Source organism: Cibotium barometz, chromosome 17 (genome assembly GCF_041138505.1).
Source record: "Cibotium barometz isolate CiBa-2024 chromosome 17, ASM4113850v1, whole genome shotgun sequence".
In the NCBI taxonomy this organism is placed as follows: Eukaryota; Viridiplantae; Streptophyta; class Polypodiopsida; order Cyatheales; family Cibotiaceae; genus Cibotium; species Cibotium barometz.
Window position 1 is genome coordinate 3,721,378 of NC_141062.1, and position 21,022 is coordinate 3,742,399.

Genomic DNA, 21,022 nt, shown 5'->3' on the forward strand with positions numbered 1-21,022 from the left:
CTCAAGGTTCCCCAAGTTCTCACAAACTAATCTTTTAACCAAAAACAACAAAAATCTGGCATCTACCGTACCTTCCTCCATTTTTCGACAACCTTACCCACTCACATCTGCACACACAAGCTCGACAAAATTGAAAATCAAAAATTTTTAAGCATGCAAGGAAGAAGCTGAATACTCTAAGAAGAAGGAGAAAGCAAGATTAGCTCCCCTAACAGTGGGACCAAAAATGTTATGGCCTATTTTTACTCTTCCAAGAATTCACTCATTTAAGCAATCAGTGAAATAGGCAATGACCATTGTGGGATTCTTACCTTGGGAGATCTTTGACCTACAAGCTCCACCAGTGGTTGCTAGCTCCAACCCCCAAGTCTCCCTTTTGCTATCAACAACAAGAAGTTTGTTGCACCTCCCTGCAGGGACTCACCTTTTTCACTCTCTACACTCTCATAAAAGCATACAAGGCACACGTGCAAGAAGCAACAAGCATCTCCTCTCAGCTCTCTCTCTCTCTCTCTCTCTCTCATAAATGAGAAATGAGCTTGAAGTCACATTTATGGCCCCACAATTAATTACTTATACTCAATGCTTTTTTTATTTTTATCTAATTACAAAAATTCCTAAAAATTATAAGTTGCTTCAAATTCAATGAAACTTAAAAAGCAAGCCCTCACACATGAGCATTCAACTAGCAACCTTGTACTACTCACACCCCAAATTTTTTATGATACATGCATCTTTCATGATCTTACCTACATCAATTTTCATGCCATTCCGAGAACGTCAAGAAGCTCAAGAGTTCATCACATTCATGCTCAATCGAAAATCTAAAAGCTCAAACTTGTGTTACATTTCGTGCCCTTGCTTTATGTTTTGTGCTTGATCAAATGTTTAAAGCTTGTACTTGGATTGTATTTTGTGCTCGATTAAAATTAAAAGATCGGACTTGTGTCATTGGTTTAAAGTGAAGATCACACATGAAATCACTCAGACACTACAAATACTTTCACTTAATCTAGTATATTGCATCAAATACAACACACAAAATCACTTTTAAAAAAATGACAAATCCTAAGAACGCGCATAAATTGAGCATACACTTCCTAATCACAAGCATCCTTCTAGCGATTCAAGGCATGTCATGGTTCAAACCAAAGGCATAGCATAGCCATTGTTGTAGAGTCTTCGAACACGCCTCGGATCATTGTCCTTGTTGAGAGTGATATGACATGGATGGTTGCCAATCGGCCATCATGCAACAACGACAATGTAAGCTTCAACTGCTTCTTGAATAGCAAGCAATGCTCGAGTGTGTATGGCTAACGAAAAGCACGAGAAATAAGAGCAAGGTGGGCTCAATGAAAAAAATGAAGGCAATGCCTTCACATTTATACATAAGAGTATGACAATTTTGAACAATATTATGATAAGTTATCAACACGATAATTGTCTATGATCACACTCACCAAAACTTCCTTACATAGGAGTCTATGGCTTTGAGCATAAAGCTAATGGTCTTCATTTCTCCCCTAGAAGAGAAATAGTTCATCCTTTTTCTATCTTTTGGGGCCCAATGCTACCACCTCTTAGTCAACTATGACAATGTACTTATGCTTTTATAAATAACCAATATCAACTATGACACAGTACTTATGAAAACTTATCCAACATCATCTATACATAACCAATATCATCTTCCTTGCATTATCCAAATGTTCTATGAATTTTTTTACATTTGCACTTGGGATACACTACTATATGACATTACCTTCACGTTTTCCATTTGCTACCATCCGTCAACCAATTCGCATGGTGTTCTCTAGCTGTTGAATTCTCGAACTAGAAAGACGATTGATTAACTAACGAGACCACCTCTCAATAAAGGTCATTGAATCCGAAGCTTTATTTGACAATTAGGCTCTTTAAGAAGACCCCAGTAGAGGCCAAAACTGCCAGGTTCACTGGAATTTACAGAAGCTGGAAGCAAAAATGGGAAGTGTCTGCACAAGCTGGCCCAAATTCAGGCATGTAAAATGTGATGCACAGCTTGCTTGATGAGTAAGATAGTCATCTCATGAAGCTGCATCCGTCCGGGACGGTGAATCAAACAATTTTCAAAGGCCATCTTTCTGCCCCAAAAGTGAGCTGACTCTGGTTTCAACTGTAATTTGGCTGATGAGTTCAAAAAATTATCCTGCTTCAAACAGTTCTTTCGGTGCTCCCTAAAGAACGCATCTTCTCGTGTTCCAGCTGAATGAGATATGTCCTCAGGCTGCGCTCCTCTGTCTGTACAACACGAAAAGACACTTAGATTACTGTTGCTTGTTTATTGAGCTTAAATTTTTCTCTCGAGTCTCTAGAGGTTTTGCTGAGACTGATGTGTTTTTGAGTATGCTTTTAGTTATTTGATATACTTTTATTGTGGAGAAAAAATTTGGAAATGAAACTGCACAAGCATGCATATGCAAACACACACGCACACACACACTTATATAGAGCCCTCTCTCTCTCTCTCTCTCTCTCTCTCTCTCTCCACACAATCTGTGTGTGTGTGTGTGTGAGAGAGAGAGAGAGAGTGTGTGTGTGAATGAGTGAGTGAGTTGTGCCAGGAAGCCACTTGGGGTTTTCCTGTGAGAGCTCACAAGTAAGCTCAAGGCAGGATGTTGCAAGCCTCATGTGTGAGCATCTGCATCCACACCCACCCACACACATACACACTCACAGAGGGGGGGAGAGAGAGAGACCTCTAGTGCTGCAGCAGCAGCCAGCAGGTCTCCACATTCTACCAAGGATGCCTTCTCCAGGATGATAGTCTTGGCAAGTTCTGACAGCAAAGAATCTGCAAGTTCCGCCTGCGAGGCTAGAGATATTAGTCAACAGCATGGCACTAACATGAAAAAATTTCAACAGAAAGTGTTGTTTGCACACTGGACTTGGTCATTGAAGATGGTGGTGAGAAGCGGATCTGTAGAGCACCCACCTTATGCAAAAACTTGCTCACGGATGTATCCACTGCATCCATGATATCAATGGCAGCAGACAAGACTTCTTTTGTCTCCTGGATGTCAATCTGCAGAGAAAAACAAAGACTTTCAAGCTCTTGTAAGGAAAATTCCATGGATTCTACCCAAAAAGACCATGGTATAACACACGCACATGCACACAGGTGCACGCATGCACAGGCACATACACAAGCAAACGTGCACCACCCACCAACTTCCACAACTGCCCTTAAAGACAATTGAATAATGAATAATGAATAACCTTTGGCCCTCCAATGAGTGGAACTCTAACAATGGTAGCTTCAAGGCCTTCCATGACACCTGTTAATGCAGAGGAATGCTGTATCTGCAAGGATTCCCATTCTTCCAATCGCACAGCCTGATAATGGCAGTCACGTCACTTCTAAGACTGTCAGAAAATGAAGTGATAAACCACAAAACCAAAGGCTTCTTTCATTCCATGCTGGTGATAGCACATTAAAAAATTGGTCCAAAAGCAAGTGCCTTACATTGGCTGCAAGCACGGAATCCAGCTTGAGTGCCTGCCTGATCTTGTTTCTTTCACCCTGCTTGGTTGCTACGGACTTTCGCAAGTCACATGTTCTTAAAAAACATTTATGGAGAAAGCTCTGCAAGGGGCAAACATCGTTAAACATACTCTCTCTCTCTCTCTCTCTCTCTCTCTCTCAAACACACAAAACTAAGGGTGCATGGTGCATAACACAAACAATGGTTTGCTAGATGAATCGTCTCACAACTCCTTACTAATCCCTCCAAGGGCCCGCTTGTCAATGAGGCAGTTATTCAGCAGGTTCATGGAAAATGCAGAACGGATCTCTCTCTCTCTCTCTCTCTCTCTCTCTCTCTCTCACACACACACACACACACAAAGATCTGTAACTTACCTCTGCTGCAGTAGTCTGTGTGCTCATGGCGAGTTCAGCCCGAGCATTCATAAAATGCCACTGCAACCATCGGTTATGAAGCAACCTCAGATCATGAGCCTCTTCTTGCTGACCCATGGTTTTCTTATTTTTACGAGTATCCAAATTAAGACTCAATAAGCCTGATACATTGCTACGTCTCCCATTCAGAGAAAGCTGAGACATCAACATGGGATGTCCTGTTCTACTCCTAGTGGGACTTGCCAAGCCTCTTGAAGGAGAGAACGGCTGCATTGGTTTGGCCTGAGAGGCAGGAGAAAGTGGAGATTGAGGCGTTGAATACCCAGAATGGGTAGCTCGCATAGGAGTTATAGAACGAGTAGAACTCGGCGCCTTCAACCGTCTAATTGTTGCTGTGTCTTGCCAAAAGCGGGCAGGAACAACAGATCCTCTTGCTCTCAAATTCCCTCCAGAAGAAGAAATCGAAAGGCTTCCAGATGATGAACTCTCTGTATCTGATCCATTGTCATCAAGAGAATTCGCACGCATCAGAGAACGTCTGCTTCCTATTTCTTCTTCTATCTCCCATGCACTCGAGTTGTATTCATCTAAGCAATCTGACTTAGAGGCCCTTTCTTCTGCAGGATCCATGCAAATCTGTCGAACTACATTCGGGTTAGTGTCCTCATTAGCAGATCTTGACAAACTCCGACTGCTGGGTATGGTTTTGTCCACTTTTGAAGCACTTCTTACCAGCAAGGATGATGTAGCATGGCTTAAAGTGCCTTCTTTCTCTAAGCTAAAGTCCATGCTTCTGCTCATCAATGCCTTGGCATTGCCTGCACCGGGCCATCTGTATAAGTCAACTTTGGAAGCCTGATTCTCTAGCAGAGGCTTGGACTTTTCAGTTGGTTCTGATGCATAAAGGGAACGCCGTAAGGGGGTTCTCCTCCTCTCGGGCGTTATTTTGCCTTCCAATGATCCTCTTGCAGGGTCCAACACCTTGCCATTCTGAGTGGACTTTAGAGAATGATTTGTAGCTTTGCCCTGGCCATAGCTAGATCGCCCTGTAAGTGCACATCGCATTAGCTGTTAGGGCAAATAGAATCTGTAGGATGCCATATATGAACACAATTAACACTGATAAGTGTGCAGTGTGCATACAATCTCATTAAAAGATGTACAGACAAAATGCATGAAAATTAAATGGACCCATTGGATAGGAAACAGTACGGACAAATCAAAATACCACATTTGGGAACAGATCATTCGCCATTCATGAACTGATCTTATTAGAATCCAAAGAGAAGCCCATTTGATTCTCTGTCTTCGTGCCATATGATCTGTAAACTAGTGCAACAAAGTGCAAATACCTGTGTGGCTTTGCTGCTCCAATCTGCTCTCATTTGATGATGATGAGTTTGACGTGTCTGATTGAATGGAAGAGGACAAGCTGCTTATGGAGGAAGGCCAGAGACCAGCATCCCGCAAACCAGGCAGTTTCTTCAAAGAAGAAATGGATGTTCTTGATGCATCAAGCATGCTGTTAGTGGTGGGCGTTTTGTTTTCTGAGGCAGGGGTGGGCCAAGGCCTTCTTCTCTCAGCAGAGACAGGCCTTCCGTCTGGAGGAGCTGCTCTGGGAGCAGCAGTTGAAACGTCATTACTGTTTCTACGCAAATTGGGCGATTGACTTCTGCCCCTGTTGGGCGATTGGTATCTTTGGGCTGTGATTGCTGCTGCATTTGCAGAGGAAACTGTTGCAGCCTTGTATCTGGATGCAACCTCGCGGGTCCTTGATTTCTTTGCTATTGCTATTGTGAGCACTGCACCCCCATCGTCAGAGGGCAACCCCCTACCTCTATCATCTTCATTCAAGCTCATGGTCTGCAGCACCTCCTGCAGCTCACCGCCATCACTGCGCTTCACTGCCGGAGCTCTTGGGGCGCAAGAAACATCGCTGGCCACCATTTTAATCAGGTTTTCTGAGAGGCTATGGCGAAGAAACCGTTACGACCAACCATAGCGGTAGCCGCATATCAGCAGACACAAAGCGACCCAACTTCATATCTGTGCGATTACTACAGATAAAAAGTCAGCAGCCACCATTTTCTAATATCTTTTCTGAGCTTCTTCTGCTATGGCGAAGGCGAAATGGCCATTGCGACCCAACATAGCTGTGGCTGCATATCTGCCCAAACAAAACCATCCCACATCATATCTGTGCGATTGATAGAGAAGGGCAACGATTGAAAGTCCACTGTCCACGCTGCTATAGCGAAGTAACCGTTACGACCCAATATTGCTATTGCCGATTGCCAGCCTAAACAAGGCGAGCCCAAATCATATCCCTTGCGATTAACACAGAAAGGAAACGATCGCAGAAGCAAAAAGACGGGAGAACCGTAATGGGCTGCCTGTGAAGGCGAACAACTAAGTGGGCCTATGAGCTGTTCAGATAGCAAAGACGTGGGAAGAATGAAGGAGGAAGGTTCCCCATTAGAAGAAGAGGGCAAAAGATGAGGGTGGTCATGAGATGAAAAGGTCACGGCTATGGCGAGTGCAAGCTTCTTCTACATGCAGAAATAACCCGAAATACACAGGTGAAAATAGATGAAAAGGGTTGACAGAGAAGATTGCTACCGGCTTTCACCGTTGGCGCTACGGGCCCCGCCCGCCGGCCTACTACTTCAGCACTACAGCACGACTCGCCGCCGCCCGCCAGATGACGCTTTCAGTATATTCCTGAATCCTGCCCTGCCCATCATCATCATAGTGCATAAATTGTTCGCAGTCTGGGCGAGGAGTGCCTAATTTGTTTCAAAAACTGCAGCGTGAGCCAGCACCTCCAGGCTTCCACTGGAGTCGCGGCTCACTGGACAATCCATTTCTGCGCAATGTGCATGTAAACAGGTCCTAACCGCCTTCTGTTCTAACACGTGCGGCTTAAGTGACGTAACTAAACCCAAGATGCACGGTGTCAGAAATAGACCTTTTTTCCCAACCATTCAAGAAAACAAAAAAAAAAGGAAGACCTTCAAGCTCAACGAATTTAATCGGTTCAGGGATACAAGAGTGAACATCTATCTATATCTATGAGGCAGATCACACGGAAGCCAAAATGTGCACACTTATGGCCTCTAGTGAGCATGGCTTCAGGTCACGCACGGGCTCCATTTCTAAGGAAACAACATGCAGTTTCAAATTTCACGCTGTTTTCAAAAGCAGTGCAGTTTTGGAAGGTGGGTTTGCAGGTTAATAGTGATTTTGGAGGGTGGGCTGGCAAGCGTAAGGAGTTCTCACGATTTTCAAAGCGTTTTGCACACCTTTTCACGATTTAAATGCAGATTTTCCCTCACACTCGTGGCCACTGATGGCAAGCAAAAATGGCCCATTTCTGCTCGCCATTTCTACGCGTGATCTGCCTCTATATCTATGTCTATTCTATACTCTTACTTAACATCAGAGCCATGATGATTGCAGCATGGCAGGAATTTAGGAAAATAGAATTTAGATAACCTGTCCCCCGCCACGCTAGAAAATAGGCATTGCACGCTTCTTCCAGTCAGCAATCACGATAAACCTTTTCACAAACCTTTACCAACCATAGTAAGAAACTGCAAACCTGTAAACATTGACCTGCAAACCAGTAACCTGGGCTTGAAATTGGCCAAAAAGCCCGAAGAATCAAGGAAATCGAAGGTATTTGTCGAGCATGGAGGGAAATACCTGGCGTTGATTTTCAATTATCGTGGGGCACCGATTTTATAGCACTATAAAAGCCACGTGGGACGGGGCTCTAAGCTATTCCTTTTAAATCTATCTATATTTATACTCTTATTTAAGAGATAAGTGATTCCCCTTCCGCGTGGCCAAAGGAGAGGAGGGGGAGGGCCAAGGAATACAGGGGAGAGATTCACGCTCTCCTTTCTCAAACTTGAATTCTCTGATCTCATCTTATTTCAATTTTGGAAAGGAGAGCTATCCCTTCTTAAGTAATGATTTCCTCGAGAGTCCCTCTTAAAAAGGTGGGCTTCCACTACAACAGAATGGAGGTATAGCCATGCCAATAGCTGGGTAACTTAGTGTTATTTTCGTAAGCTTTGAAAATCACCGCCGGGCTATTGGCTCGACTATAGGTGACCACCTACAGTCGTCGGGAAAGCTTGCAGCAAAAAAACAGGGGGCTCCCCTTGCTTGCACTATAGAAACTATAGTGCATGCAAAGGGAGCCCCTTGTTTTTTTGCTTGTGCATGTGCATGTGCATGTGCAAATGTGCAAGTGAAGGTACAGACATTAGATTGAGACCAAAGCATAGAGAAATAAAACATAACTATTTTGCATAAGGTTGAGGTGAAAACATAGATTTTATTATTTAATCGTTTGGCAAAGTACATCTCAGATTGTAGCAAAAAAATATAATGTCTTATCATAGGCAAAGCAAAAAGACAAGAACATAATAAGGTGCATAAGCACCAAGCCTAGGGAGTTGGGACTTCATCAGGATCCTTATCATGAACGAGCCATTCCTCATCATTGTCTTTGCCTTCCTCATCAACGTCAGGAAGTACCATATCCTCTCTAGAAGTGCCAATGACGCGCTCAAGTAACCATTTCCAAGTCTCATCATCTAGATGATGATAGAGTCGTTAAAAGTGAATAAACATAAACATAATTAGAAGTAATTACAATCATTATCAACTGAAGGATTCAAGAACTTACAAAGTGGTCCTTCTAAATGATCCTTCCCACCCGACCCCCCACTCATCGAGCCAAACTTCTCTGTTTGTGAGTGGTGGGCTATTGTTTCCACTTCTTTTTCTCCCTTGCATCTTGCATACACTTTCTTCAGTATTTGCTTGTGCACCCATAAGATGGTGGGGGAATAGTCTTCTTTGCATTTATGATGTCCCTTGCCCTTCGTCGAATCCGTAATCTCTTATTTTGGAAGAAATTCATCATCTTCGTTCGAAGGCAATCCTCAGAGAACTATTCACGACGTAGTTGGGGAATCTCTCATTTAGGCACCTGTGCTTATATATCATCGACATAGATGGTGATTACCACAATCCCCTTATCACTCTTTCGCAGATACAATGAATGATCAACATCCACCTTAGGAAAGCCAATGGTGATAAGATACTATGCAATCTTATCATGCCATGCTCTCGGTGTACCTACTTCAAGCCATACAAGGCTTTACATAGCCTGCACACATAATCTAGGTGACTCAAATCCTCATAACCAGGTGGCTATTCCAAATGTACTTCTTCTTATAACTCACCATGCAATAATGCATGGTCACCATCTAATCTAAAATCCAACCTTTTTAACGTAACCATGCAATAATGCATGGTCACCATCTAATCTAAAATCCAACCTTTTTAACGTAGCAATAATGCATGGTCACCATGCAATAATGCATGGTCACCATCTTATCTAAAATCCAACCTTTTTAACATAGCCAACACTGCAATAACAGCTCTCATAGTTGCCGTCTTGGAAACGAGGCTGAATGTCTCCACATAATTAATGCCGTAGGTGTGAGCATAACCTTTGGCAACTAATCTCGCCTTGTATCTATTAATGCTTCCATTTGAGTTGTGCTTCACTTTGTAGACCCACTTACATCCAATAGCCTTTTTACCCTTAGACAAAGGCACCAATTACCATGTCATTTACATCCAATGCAGCCATTTCTTCATCCATGGATTTCTCCCAATGTACATGTCACGTAGGCTGTAACGCCTGTGACCGACGGCAGACCGGATGGTTATATCCGAGGTTCAGTGGGAGAGGACGCCCATGCGGAGTCATGGGCGGCCAGGCTAGTGTGGACGGTAGGCCACACACTATATAGCCTGGGGGATGAGGGGCAATCCTCATTCTTCCTCTATGGCTGGGTGGTGAGCCAGAGGCCGTCCCCTCTTGTGGTAATGCCCGTAGCGGCGTTACGGATATGTAACACTGGTATCAGAGCGTGGTTCGATGGGATTATCAGAGCCCGCGCGTGACCGGGGGACCGGAGCCCACTCGATGGTTTTCGACCATTCGTCTCCTTATACTTATCTCGAATGGAGGGTGTGGAGGGAGGCGGCCATGGAAGAATGCAGGGGAAGAACTCTCTCTCTCTCTCTCTCTCTCTCTCCCCGTCACACACAACAATAAGAATTGCAGGTAAGAGCTCGTTTTTTCTCTGCGTTGAAGCTTTATGCGAAATAAATTTTCTTTGATAATGAAGCTTGTCTGCGAAGAAACGTTGAAGCTTGTCTGAACGAAAGCGTTTCGAAAGCAATGTTTTGTGTGTGGGAGACGTGGGGGAAAGAACAGCATGCCCCCACTGCGAAGAGAGTTTGTACAAGCAGCCCACGGCCACGTTGAACTGTGTGGGGGGGGGGCGACACCAGCCCCACGGCAATGGCCGGAAAACACTGTGTTTTAAGTAGGCGCGTTGTCCAGCGCCGTCCGGCAGAAAGGGTTGTTGTGCGAAGAGGATGGGCTTGCCTTTCCAAGGCGAAGTTGTTGTTGTTGAATGCGCTGGCTGAGTGGCCAACCTTAGGCAGCCGCGTGCGTTGAGAGGGCGAAGACCCTTGCGTTAAGGAGGGCGAAACCTTGCAAACGAGAAAGCACGGCCAGCCAGGCCAGCCGGCCAACCAGCCAACCAGGCGGCGACGGCGGCCAGCCAACCAAGCGGCGGCGGCGGCGGCGGCACCGACCAGCCAACGCCGGCCAGCCAGGGGCGGCGGCGGCCAGCCACCAGCACTGCAGGCGGCCAGAAAAACGGAAGGAAAAAAAAAGAAAAAAGGGTTAAAAAACCTATATATTTTTTTAAATATATTTTTATTGTTCATTTTTATGAAATTAAAAATGAGACATTTTCAAACGATTCCTCTCTTGAATGGGGAGGAAAGATCTGGCAAAGCACAGCCTCTCAACCATTTTTATTTTTGTTATGAACACTCTGGGAGCGTAGCCTCGCCAGATTTCAATTTACACTTTTGCGAGCGTCGTCTTGCTAGAGTTAAGTTTTGTTCGAACAAATTTGTGTTTGTTCTGTGGTGAGACAAACAAATGTGTTCTTCTCTAGACACACCCCACGAAACAAACCCAACACGGCCGTCGTGCCGTGTGGCCGTTAGTGCCCATTTTCCACGAAAGAGACCCACCACACACGGCCGTAGCGCCGCGTGCTAAGAGAGAGACGAATCCCACGGACGTAGTGCCGAATCCTTCGAAAGAAAGCTATTCTATGGCCGTTGTGCCTAGTGAACACGTCTATGACCGTAGCACCGCGAGAATAACACATGTGGTGATCACACATTTGGTTCAGAGAAACTAAATTTAAGCTGAGCATACACTTAGTATTGACTATCAAAGTCACGTAGTTTGGCTATAGTGTAAATCAGAAACCGCGGTGTGTTTTACTTGGGCTAAGAGGACCGGCAATGGCGTCAGTTGTGCCCAAATTAGACGAAGTGCTTATCACGAAAAATCAAGGTAAGCCTAATTGAGCTGTAGTGCTCATAACCCTTCACAATCTTTTAACAGCTGCTAGAAGATTGTGATAAACTTTGGCAAATGAGAACCATGTACAAGCGTAGTCTTGATGTGGTTAGGCCTTGTGTCCAAACAAGTTGCTTACTGTTTGTAGCAACAAGAGAGCCTTGGCCGTAGAGGCAAGCTGGCCCTTGTTGGTAGTAACAAAATAGTGTCACTACTTGGGCCTAGAAATTAGTGATAAACTTTGGCAAATGAGAACCATGTACAAGCGTAGTCTTGATGTGGTTAGGCCTTGTGTCCAAACAAGTTGCTTACTGTTTGTAGCAACAAGAGAGCCTTGGCCGTAGAGGCAAGCTGGCCCTTGTTGGTAGTAACAAAATAGTGTCACTACTTGGGCCTAGAAATTAGTGACTAATTTGATTTAGTCACGTACATTGCCTGGTAAAAGTAATCCCTAAGGTGTGTATTACTTGGGATAAAGGGGTTCGTAGTGCTGCTAGCAGTACTCAATTGAATAGTTTATCTAGGAGTACTAATCTGAGGGATTAGCATACGCCTAGATAATAATAGCAGATTTCGGATTGATTTGTAGAAATCAAAGGTAAATCTGAAGGGGTATAGTCTTGAGATGTAATGCTCAATGCCCTTATAGAAGTTGATCGAAGAGAACTGTTCTTAAACTTACTAGCATGGTTTTCTCTTCTTTTTATTGCCATGCGTTGACATTCCACTGCTCGAGAGTTTGTGGTGATCTTTCGAGGGGGGAAAGAGCCTTTTTATATGTCACATCAATTAATTTGGCGGTAATTTGATGGTATGGGACATCAAATTCTCACGAAATCGATTGTAGTCTTGGTGGAATGGGACGCCAAGGCTTGTGCATGTAACTTGACTCTTTGGCAGGTCTGTATGTACACTTGTCCGTAGTGATAAAGTGTGCAAGATAAAATTTGAACTTTGAAATTTACCAAATATAGCCATAAGTTGGGATAAAACCCAGTTACAGAGTTCGGAGAAGCTCTAGGTAGCAAGACCATGATGGTGTGCTAGTGCTAACAGAGTGATTTAGTTCCGGAGTGATCTAAATCTAGAGGTTAGCAGTAAGACTAGTTTGGTTGGACAATTTCATGCATGGGGGACGCCCTATAGCATTTTGCAAGCGTAGTCTTGCCTAACATAAGTGTGCAATTGTGATCACATTTTAAATGCTACCATATGAATTTGGGAAATATATTACTTTCCTAAGCAATTGTAATATTGCATGACAGGCTATTTTGCTTACAAAGTTCATGTGCATGTAAACCCTATAAGTCGTAAGACCCCTTGGGAATGAGTGGAGCATTCCATGGATTTAATAAGGTTTTACATGGCAATAGTGAGTAGTATCTCACTCCAGATGAGCCTGGTTGTTGTTAGTATCGGATCCGACATATGAAGTGTACATAAACTCGGGCTGGATTAGGATAGAAGGCTAAGCCAGAGAGCTTAGTGGTAAATCCTACTGTATCTGGTGAGTTTTGACTTAACTGAAGTGTTAAGAAGTAAACTCAAAGTCTGGGGCTGAACCGAAGTGTTCGGAGGCAGACATATCTTTTGTTAAATCGGAGAATTTAGCAAAAGATGAGCTTTGGGTGAACCATGGTACCCAGGAAAAAAAGCTCTTCACACTAAAATAGTGCACAATAATTTTAGGGTGATAAAAATCCATCGAAGGAATGTTTTACAACTTTCCATAGATGATAGATGAAGACCATGTACTTTACGGAGTTAAAGTACATAGGTGGTGACTTTGGCGCCACATTTTTTGTAGGAAGTCACCAGTGGTGTGGTTAGGTCAGCCGAGACTCCACAAGACCTATGCACTAGTTTTTAAGTTGACCTCTATGATAAGGACGTCCAAAAATTCGTGTTGTAATACCAGAATTTGTACTGCAATGTGCAATGGAGGGGTCAATTTGTGTAGTCACTTCTTCGCAGCAAGTGACTTAAGCATCTTGTTATAGATGGTTTTATATGGTACTCCCACTCGGGGGAGGTACGCCATGGGTACGGAGTTACTCACAGAGACTAGTATGGAGCTACTAGTGTGATGATAGTGGGTACGTAGTTACTCACTACTAATACATAACTGCTAATAACATTAAGATCCTCGAGTGAAAGATACTCTAGATCAACATTTTAAATTACCGAACCACAATCCATGAGTATCGAGGTACTCATAAATATGTTGACGTTGCTCAAATCGAAAGACCGATTTGTTCGATGGTATGGAATAAGCAAGGAGAGTGGAGTAACTTAAAAGTTACACATCACTAGTCCTAGTGAGTTGTCTAGGTCATCCGTAGTTTGATGATCCCCTCTACCTATCAGATAACATTCAATTTTTCCCCTGGCATTTAATCCGTAGTGATTATAAGTTTGGTGTGAGATATGGTTATAAAGTTCTAACAAGAGTACTCGTTTATTTGCTTGTCATTAGTTATAGCTTGGTAGAGATTGCCACCTGTGATGGGTAGGTAGCTTTGCCGCTATAATGAGGAGGCAGCAAATAATGTTCTCATAGTTATACTTCATACCAACACCAAACAGGGATAGGATGAAATTCCTAAGTTCATCATCACGAAGTATTGTGATGTTTGCATTTATATTGAATGTATGATGTAATGAGGCATTGGGCTTGTGTAATTACCATCAATTATCTAGCAACCTATGGCTTTGCCAGCAAGCTCAGTCATTATCTGTGGATTGATAATGTGGTTATTAGTGGTTTGTAATTTTTCTTGATAGATGGTACAACCCACTTTGTTACAAGTGTGTAACCGCTTATGAAGGGTAATAATATGCAACAATGAAGCACTTTGTTACAAGTGTGAAACCACTGATCTGTTGCAAAACAGTTTATCGATAGTACCACCATATGTGCGTAGACACTATACCACATCTTCGTTGCAAGATGTTTAAAAGTTTCTTGGAAGGACTCAAGAATATAACATATGATATTAAACACGGTCTACATTTGTTCTTGGACCTATGACACTAGCGTGTAGTCCGCTTGAGAGTAGAGTTTTTGAGGACAAAAACCTTTCTTAAGGGAAAGGAGAGATATCCTCAAATATCACATAAACTGGAATAGTTGTGTGAGTCCAGACAATACTTGAAAAGATGTGTCTGGTAATAGCAACAAAGAGTTGTAAATGATTGGATGTAACTCCAGACACCCGTAGTGGTGCAAGAATCTTTATCAAACATCTCCACATACTATATGGTCTACCCGCATATATAGTATGGCATAAGAGATAGGAAGTTTGATTGTTATATTTGAAGGGAAATTTTCAAAACTTACATTTACTCTGAGTTAGAGTGGAGTTTAACCATCCGTAGATTGATGGTAGTTAGAAACTCAACAAGATTCTAGAGCATATGCTTGTGCAAAGATGTTACTCTAAGAGAGAAAGTATCTCTCAGCTTTAGAACTAATCCTTGTGATGCATGATTAGATTGGCTCTAGTTTATTTCTTCTATAACCGTAGAGCTTTCCAAGGAGAAGTTTTAACAAGTTGGTGATGCAACATGGTAGCGTAGTCTAGTAGCATAGTCTAAGAACTTGCGCTACTAGAATGCTCTCCAGTACATTAGCTTCTGTGCTAATGACATGATGCAAAATCAAGGCATGAAATTTGCCTTGGGGTTTTGGTTGAAATACCAAATCATGGCTTGTGTGAACATGATCATGGCTTGTGTGAGCATGATCCTGTCTTTACAGAGGTCTGGCGCGCTATACATGTACGCACTTTGTCACAGCCGCACCCACCTTCCTCGCCGGCACGTAATGCTAGTCCGGAGAGACTGGCCGTAGGTGCGGCGGGTAGCGAGGCGAGAGTTAGTCCGGAGAGGCTAGCCGAGCCTTCGGGGTATAGTTTTGATAGTCCAAGTGTGGGTCATCCTGGGATTCAGAAGACCTATGCACTAGTAAAAAGACAGTTTTATTGGCCTAGTTTGTTTAAGAACGTCCAAACTTACGTGCTGAAATGCAGTAAGTGCCAGGTCAATAAATATGAACGTCTTAAAGTGGAAGGACTACTCCATCCGCTGGAGATTCCTCAAGGGAAATGGGAAGCATTTCCATGGATTTCATTACCGGTTTACCCAAGACGAGTCGAGGGAATGACTCGGTGTGGGTGGTAGTGGACAGGACTAAAATGGCAAAGTTTATTGCCAAGAAGAAAATTGTAAAAACGCCAGAGTTGCCAAAACTCTTATTGAACATCTCTACAAGCTATATGGCCTGCCCGCAGATATAGTGTCGGATAGAGAGAAAGTTCAACAGTCATTTTTGGAGGGAAGTCTTCAAAAAGTTGGATACTACTCTGAGTATGAGTATGGTAGATCATCCGGAGTCTGATGGTCAAACTGAAAAGTTAACCAAATACTCGAGGATATGTTGCGTTCTTATATTAGTAAGAAGCAATCTAATTGGGAAGAGTACTTGCTCTTATTAGAGTTTGCCTATAAGAACTCCAAACACTCAGCGCGACTGGATTTACACCATTCATGTTAATGTATGGATTCCAGCCGAGATCTCCGATGGCTGTAGGCCTGGAAAAGGAGAAGATTCAATCTGTCAAGGAGTTCCTTGATAAATGAATGATATGCTCAAAGCTGCACGTGAGAGCATCCGTAGCACACAGGATCGCGCTAATACATTTGCCGATAAAGGACGCAGACAAGTGACCTTTGCAGAAGGTGACTTTGTATTTTTAAAGGTTCCTGCGCAGTCAGCAACCATGCAAACGGGAAAGTGTGATAAACTTTCTCCTAGATATTGCGGTCCTTTCAAGGTCCTTAAGAAGATTGGGGACGTAGCCTACAAACTTGAGTTACCGGGAGAGTTCTCAAGTTCATCCTGTCTTCCATGTTAGGAAACTGAAGAATCAGTTCGCGGGTTAGAGAACGTAGTTTCTCTAAATATTTTGGTGGAATTGATCACTCCACCAAAGATACCACATGAACCGGAAAGGATTCTTGGGTATCGAGACATACAAACCCGACATAAAGTGTACCACAAGGTACTTGTTAAATGGACAGATAGGGATGAGGAGGTGGCAACCTGGGAACGCCGTAGTGCAATTTCCAAAAGGTTTCCCCAGTTTGTTTTCGAGGACGAAAACTCTTCTTAAGGGGGGGGTAATGTCACGTAGGCTGTAACGCCTGTGAGACCGACGGCGGCAGACCGGATGGTTATATCCGGGGTTCAGTGGGAGAGGACGCCCATGCGGAGTCATGGGCGGCCAGGCTAGTGTGGACGACAGGCCACACACTATATAGCCTGGGGGATGAGGGGCAATCCTCATTCTTCCTCTATGGTTGTGGTGAGCCAGAGGCCGTCCCCTCTTGTGGTAATGCCCGTAGCGGCGTTACGGATATGTAACAGTACATGCCCAATAGTACCCTCAAAACATATGGTTTCAACCTCCTACATAACCTTTGCCATGTATGTATAATGGTGAGCTACATAACCACATACATCAATCTCTAAAAAGGGTTTTTGACCCTACCTGACCTGTGTGGTCTTGGATCTATCCTTGGTGTCCTTGCGGGCGGCTGCCTTAGCCTTCCTTTCACCAAGTGTCCTAATAACTAGAATCCCAAACTCCTCATCAAGGCTCTGCTATGAGCCACTAGAATCTCCATCAACATATGAATGCCCTTCTCAAATGTCAGGCATACCAAGAGACTCATCAACCTTCTCTTTACCTTTATGTGATGCACTTGATGAATCTACAAGACTGATTTTCTAACACACCTTGCGACTCTATGGTTTATCAACAGACCCATTGCTAAAGGACTCTCTCGGTCCACTCAATGACTGTGATTGCTGACCTATATTATGCACAACCACCTGCTCATTTACACATCAGCCCCAATCGAGTCTTTTACAGCATCATACCAACTGCTCATCTCATCAAAGACTGCTCACCCTCATCTCACGTGTGATAGGGTTGTAACATATGTATCCATTTTTCTCAAGGGAGTAACCAATAAACACACATTTTTCAGCCTTTGGATCCAACTTACTACGCAACTCATTAAGAATGTGTACATATGTAATGCATCCAAACACTTTCAAGTGTGACAAATATGGTTTTTTGCTAGTGTACCTCTTCTCTGGAGTCACACCATGCACTTAGTTGTGGGAGTCATGTTTATAATGTAAACTGCAGTCGTCGACTGCTTTAGCCCAATAATGGTAAGGCATGTTCCCATCAATGCACGAGCAACCTCTGTAATGTGCCTATTCTTCCTCTTAGCAACACCATTTTTGTTGCGGAGTGTATCTGTATGTGAATTACCTCATGCTTTCTCAAGTACTCACCGAGCTCATTGGAGAAGTATTATCCCCCTCCATTTGACCTTAGGCACTTAACCTACAAATGTGTTTGCTTGTCAGCCAAAATTTTGAAATTCTGAAAGTGAGTAAACACCACTTTTCTCTTTCCCAAAATATACCCGCACCTTCCTTGTATGGTCTCATCAATGAAGGATACATAGTAATGACATTCTCCCATTGATACCATCTTTGTTAGCCCTCATACATCTGAGTGAACCACATTAAGTACTCTCTTGCTTACATTCATGTCATGTGGAAATACATTCATGTCATTCCTATTATGTGGAAATACATTCTTTGTTTGCTTTCTAAATTGACATGCTTCACATACTTTATGCATTCCATCCACCTTAAACTTTGGCAAACTTGTAACAAATTTTTATTTTTGCATAGACTTCAATCGCTGTTCATTCACATGACCAATATGTTTATGCCAGATATCTATATCGGCCATAACACTTGCACCTTGTGCAAACATAGCAGCTTTCACCTCAAGCATGCTTACATCCTAAGTAAATATTATGTCAACTCTTTTGCCCTTTGTAACCAAATGACATTTTCTGTTGAAGTCCTCGACATAGCGACCCTTAGCATTAAAGCATACCTGCAAACCCTGCTCAACCATCTGCTTAACAAGAATCAAATTCTTTGTTATGTTAGGCAATACATCAGCCAAGTGCCTCATCTTGACATCCTGTATAGCTAATGGCACATTCCCAATGTGAGCAACAGGATGAGTTGTGTCATCTCCCGTCTATACATAGTCTAGTTTTTGACATCTCTAAACCACTTACCACGAAGTCATGTGGTTAGAGGCTCCCGAATCCACATACCATGCATCATCACTGTTTGTGGATACATATGTAGTCATCACTGGTCAACATGTGTTGTACAACAAATAACTGCTCACATCTATCTCTAGCTTGCTCGCTTATTACACAGATGCATAATTGTTTTGCTACAACCGACCACTTTTTATGCCACTCTGCTTCTTGCGACATTATGTTGTTGCAAAGTGACTTGGTTTGCCATCATAAAAGCAATCCTTTGAACCTGATCCTGATTACTATCTTTGCCGATTGCCTCAGCCTCTATGGCTCCCCCTACCTTAAGACTGGCCTCTTCTACCTATGTGTGTTTGCTGCTTTACGAATCATTGGGCTACTGATGTCCATAATTTTAATTTCCAAAACAGCCAACCACCACCTTGGTCTCAACCCCACGACATCTACCTCTACCTAAATTTGCGTAGAAGGCGTATTCTGAAGTGTTCTTGCTTTGGGAGGAAGAGTCCTCGCCCAAAGACTTCTCTTCTATGATTAACATAAACACCAAATCTTGAAAGTTAGGAAGATTCTCTCTTATAGTAATAAAGGTCTTGAATGGCTTGTATTCTTTGCCAAGCCTATTCAAACAGATGGTCATCGTCTTCCACCACTGAGACATTAATAGATCTAAGAGATTCCATAATATCCTTTATCTTCAATGCACACTCGTTGATGGACATATTCTTCTTCACCACCACTATATGCAATTCCTATTTAAGTTACGACTTCCTTGCCTTTGTGTTTATCTAGAACATGTTTACCAGGTTTTGCCATGCATATGCTCTATCATAGTGTCTATCACATTGACTGAAAGCCAATACATGACTTTCCTTACATCCTAGTTCTAGTTTGAATGCCTTTATCTCTGCGGGAGTAGTGTTCTCTTCAGGCGATTCCAGAGGCTCCTCATTGTCTCCTTTAACATAGTCCTAAAATCCTTTTCCCAGCAAGAAATTGGTCATTTTAAACTTCCATGAATGGAAGTTGTTCCTGTCAAGCTTCTCATTGACAATTTGGTTGATGTTGTCCAACATCTTTGTTTGCAACAACCAGAAATGTGCACCAGACAACTTCTATATACAACTTGCAACATAATAGTATTTATTATAACTCATGTTTTGGTACTTCTACATAATCTGTATGTTATAACATGTTACCAGAATACATGTATATACACCCACAATCAAGAATACATGTGCAGTCACTGTCTGGACACCCAAAATGTACTATTACATTATAATAACCACAATTAGTTCCAAACCATAACTTCCCAAAAGCACCCTAAAACACCTTACAATGGCTCAGTAGAGACCGAAATGTGCCAAAAACGTAAATCTAGCCCTAAATTTCAGTACGAAGTACTCGGTATGAAGTACTATGCACCATACAGGTACCTTCGCACACCTGCGAAGAGAGCTCCTCAATCAAAGATGTGCAGCTCTCAGAGCTACCCATGTGTATCACTTCCTTTGCCTTCGTAGTTTCCTTTGCTTGCCGCTCAACTCCTTAGCCGAAACCAGGCTTTGATACCATGAAAATATTAGAGGAGAAGAGAGAACTTGCACTCTTACAAGTGCACACACAGTCACACAACAATGGATAAGACACACACCAAGATGGAAGGCTAAATCTTCTTCTCCTTGTTGCTCTTAAAAGAGAAGAGATAAGTGAAAACCAACATAAGTACTAGAGTATTGTGTATAAGCAGTCCATAATGTGAACATGCTAAGTAGGTGAGTTGGCAAGTATGCCATAACTCGGTTAGACTAGGTAGGTATCCAGTTGTAGAATCACTAGCAAAGATCCATCGTCAGCTACCAAACGCACCAGTGGTATAAAGGTGGAATAGTCACCTAGGCACATCATGAGTGTCAACTCATGTTGAGTTTAACATCTCAAAGAGAGAGAGAGAGAGAGAGAGAGAGAGAGAGAGAGAGAGAGTTTCTATGTGTGGGAGAGTGTGTGAGAAGAGACAAAGAGATATTATTATATAATGATTGTCCTATTTTATTCGTGCTTTTATATGCTCGTAAGCTATGTTTGCTAATTATTCTTTGTATCTTTTTGCTGTGTAGATTGGATTGTTTGATATTTTATTGTCTTGCATATAATGGTTGATCGCTCTGTTTTTTAAAGCTTTACCTTGGTATGATGGAAATATAACTCTCTCTACCTATTCCTCTCTTAGGTTATTCTTGACCTACAAGACAAGATATATTTACATTGATAACTTCATTTATGGGGTGCAAAAAAGATGCTTACGAGTTTCCTCATTCATATGCATGAGGAATAAGAGACATATTGGAAATGAGCATGTGTCCTTTACAAAATGGCTTAACAACATGCAAAACAACAAGTGGGCATTTTGCAAAGGACATATATGGAGTGTATAGAGGTGGCACTTCCTTTCAAAACTTTGCACAATG

General features: G+C 42.7%; 1 protein-coding gene across 1 annotated transcript; it reads right to left on the bottom strand.

Annotated features, from left to right (window-relative positions):
• Positions 1–1,770: 1,770 nt before the first annotated feature.
• Positions 1,771–6,727, bottom strand: LOC147629598 (AUGMIN subunit 8-like). The gene is made up of 7 exons (XM_086811936.1): positions 5,257–6,727; positions 3,905–4,950; positions 3,509–3,628; positions 3,262–3,378; positions 2,978–3,067; positions 2,742–2,849; positions 1,771–2,283 (listed from the first exon to the last, which is right to left on the bottom strand). The coding sequence occupies exons 1-7, from the start codon at positions 5,849–5,851 to the stop codon at positions 2,197–2,199; spliced, it is 2,163 nt and encodes a 720-aa protein (XP_086668062.1). The 5' UTR covers positions 5,852–6,727; the 3' UTR covers positions 1,771–2,196.
• Between the last annotated feature and the right edge of the window lie 14,295 nt (positions 6,728–21,022).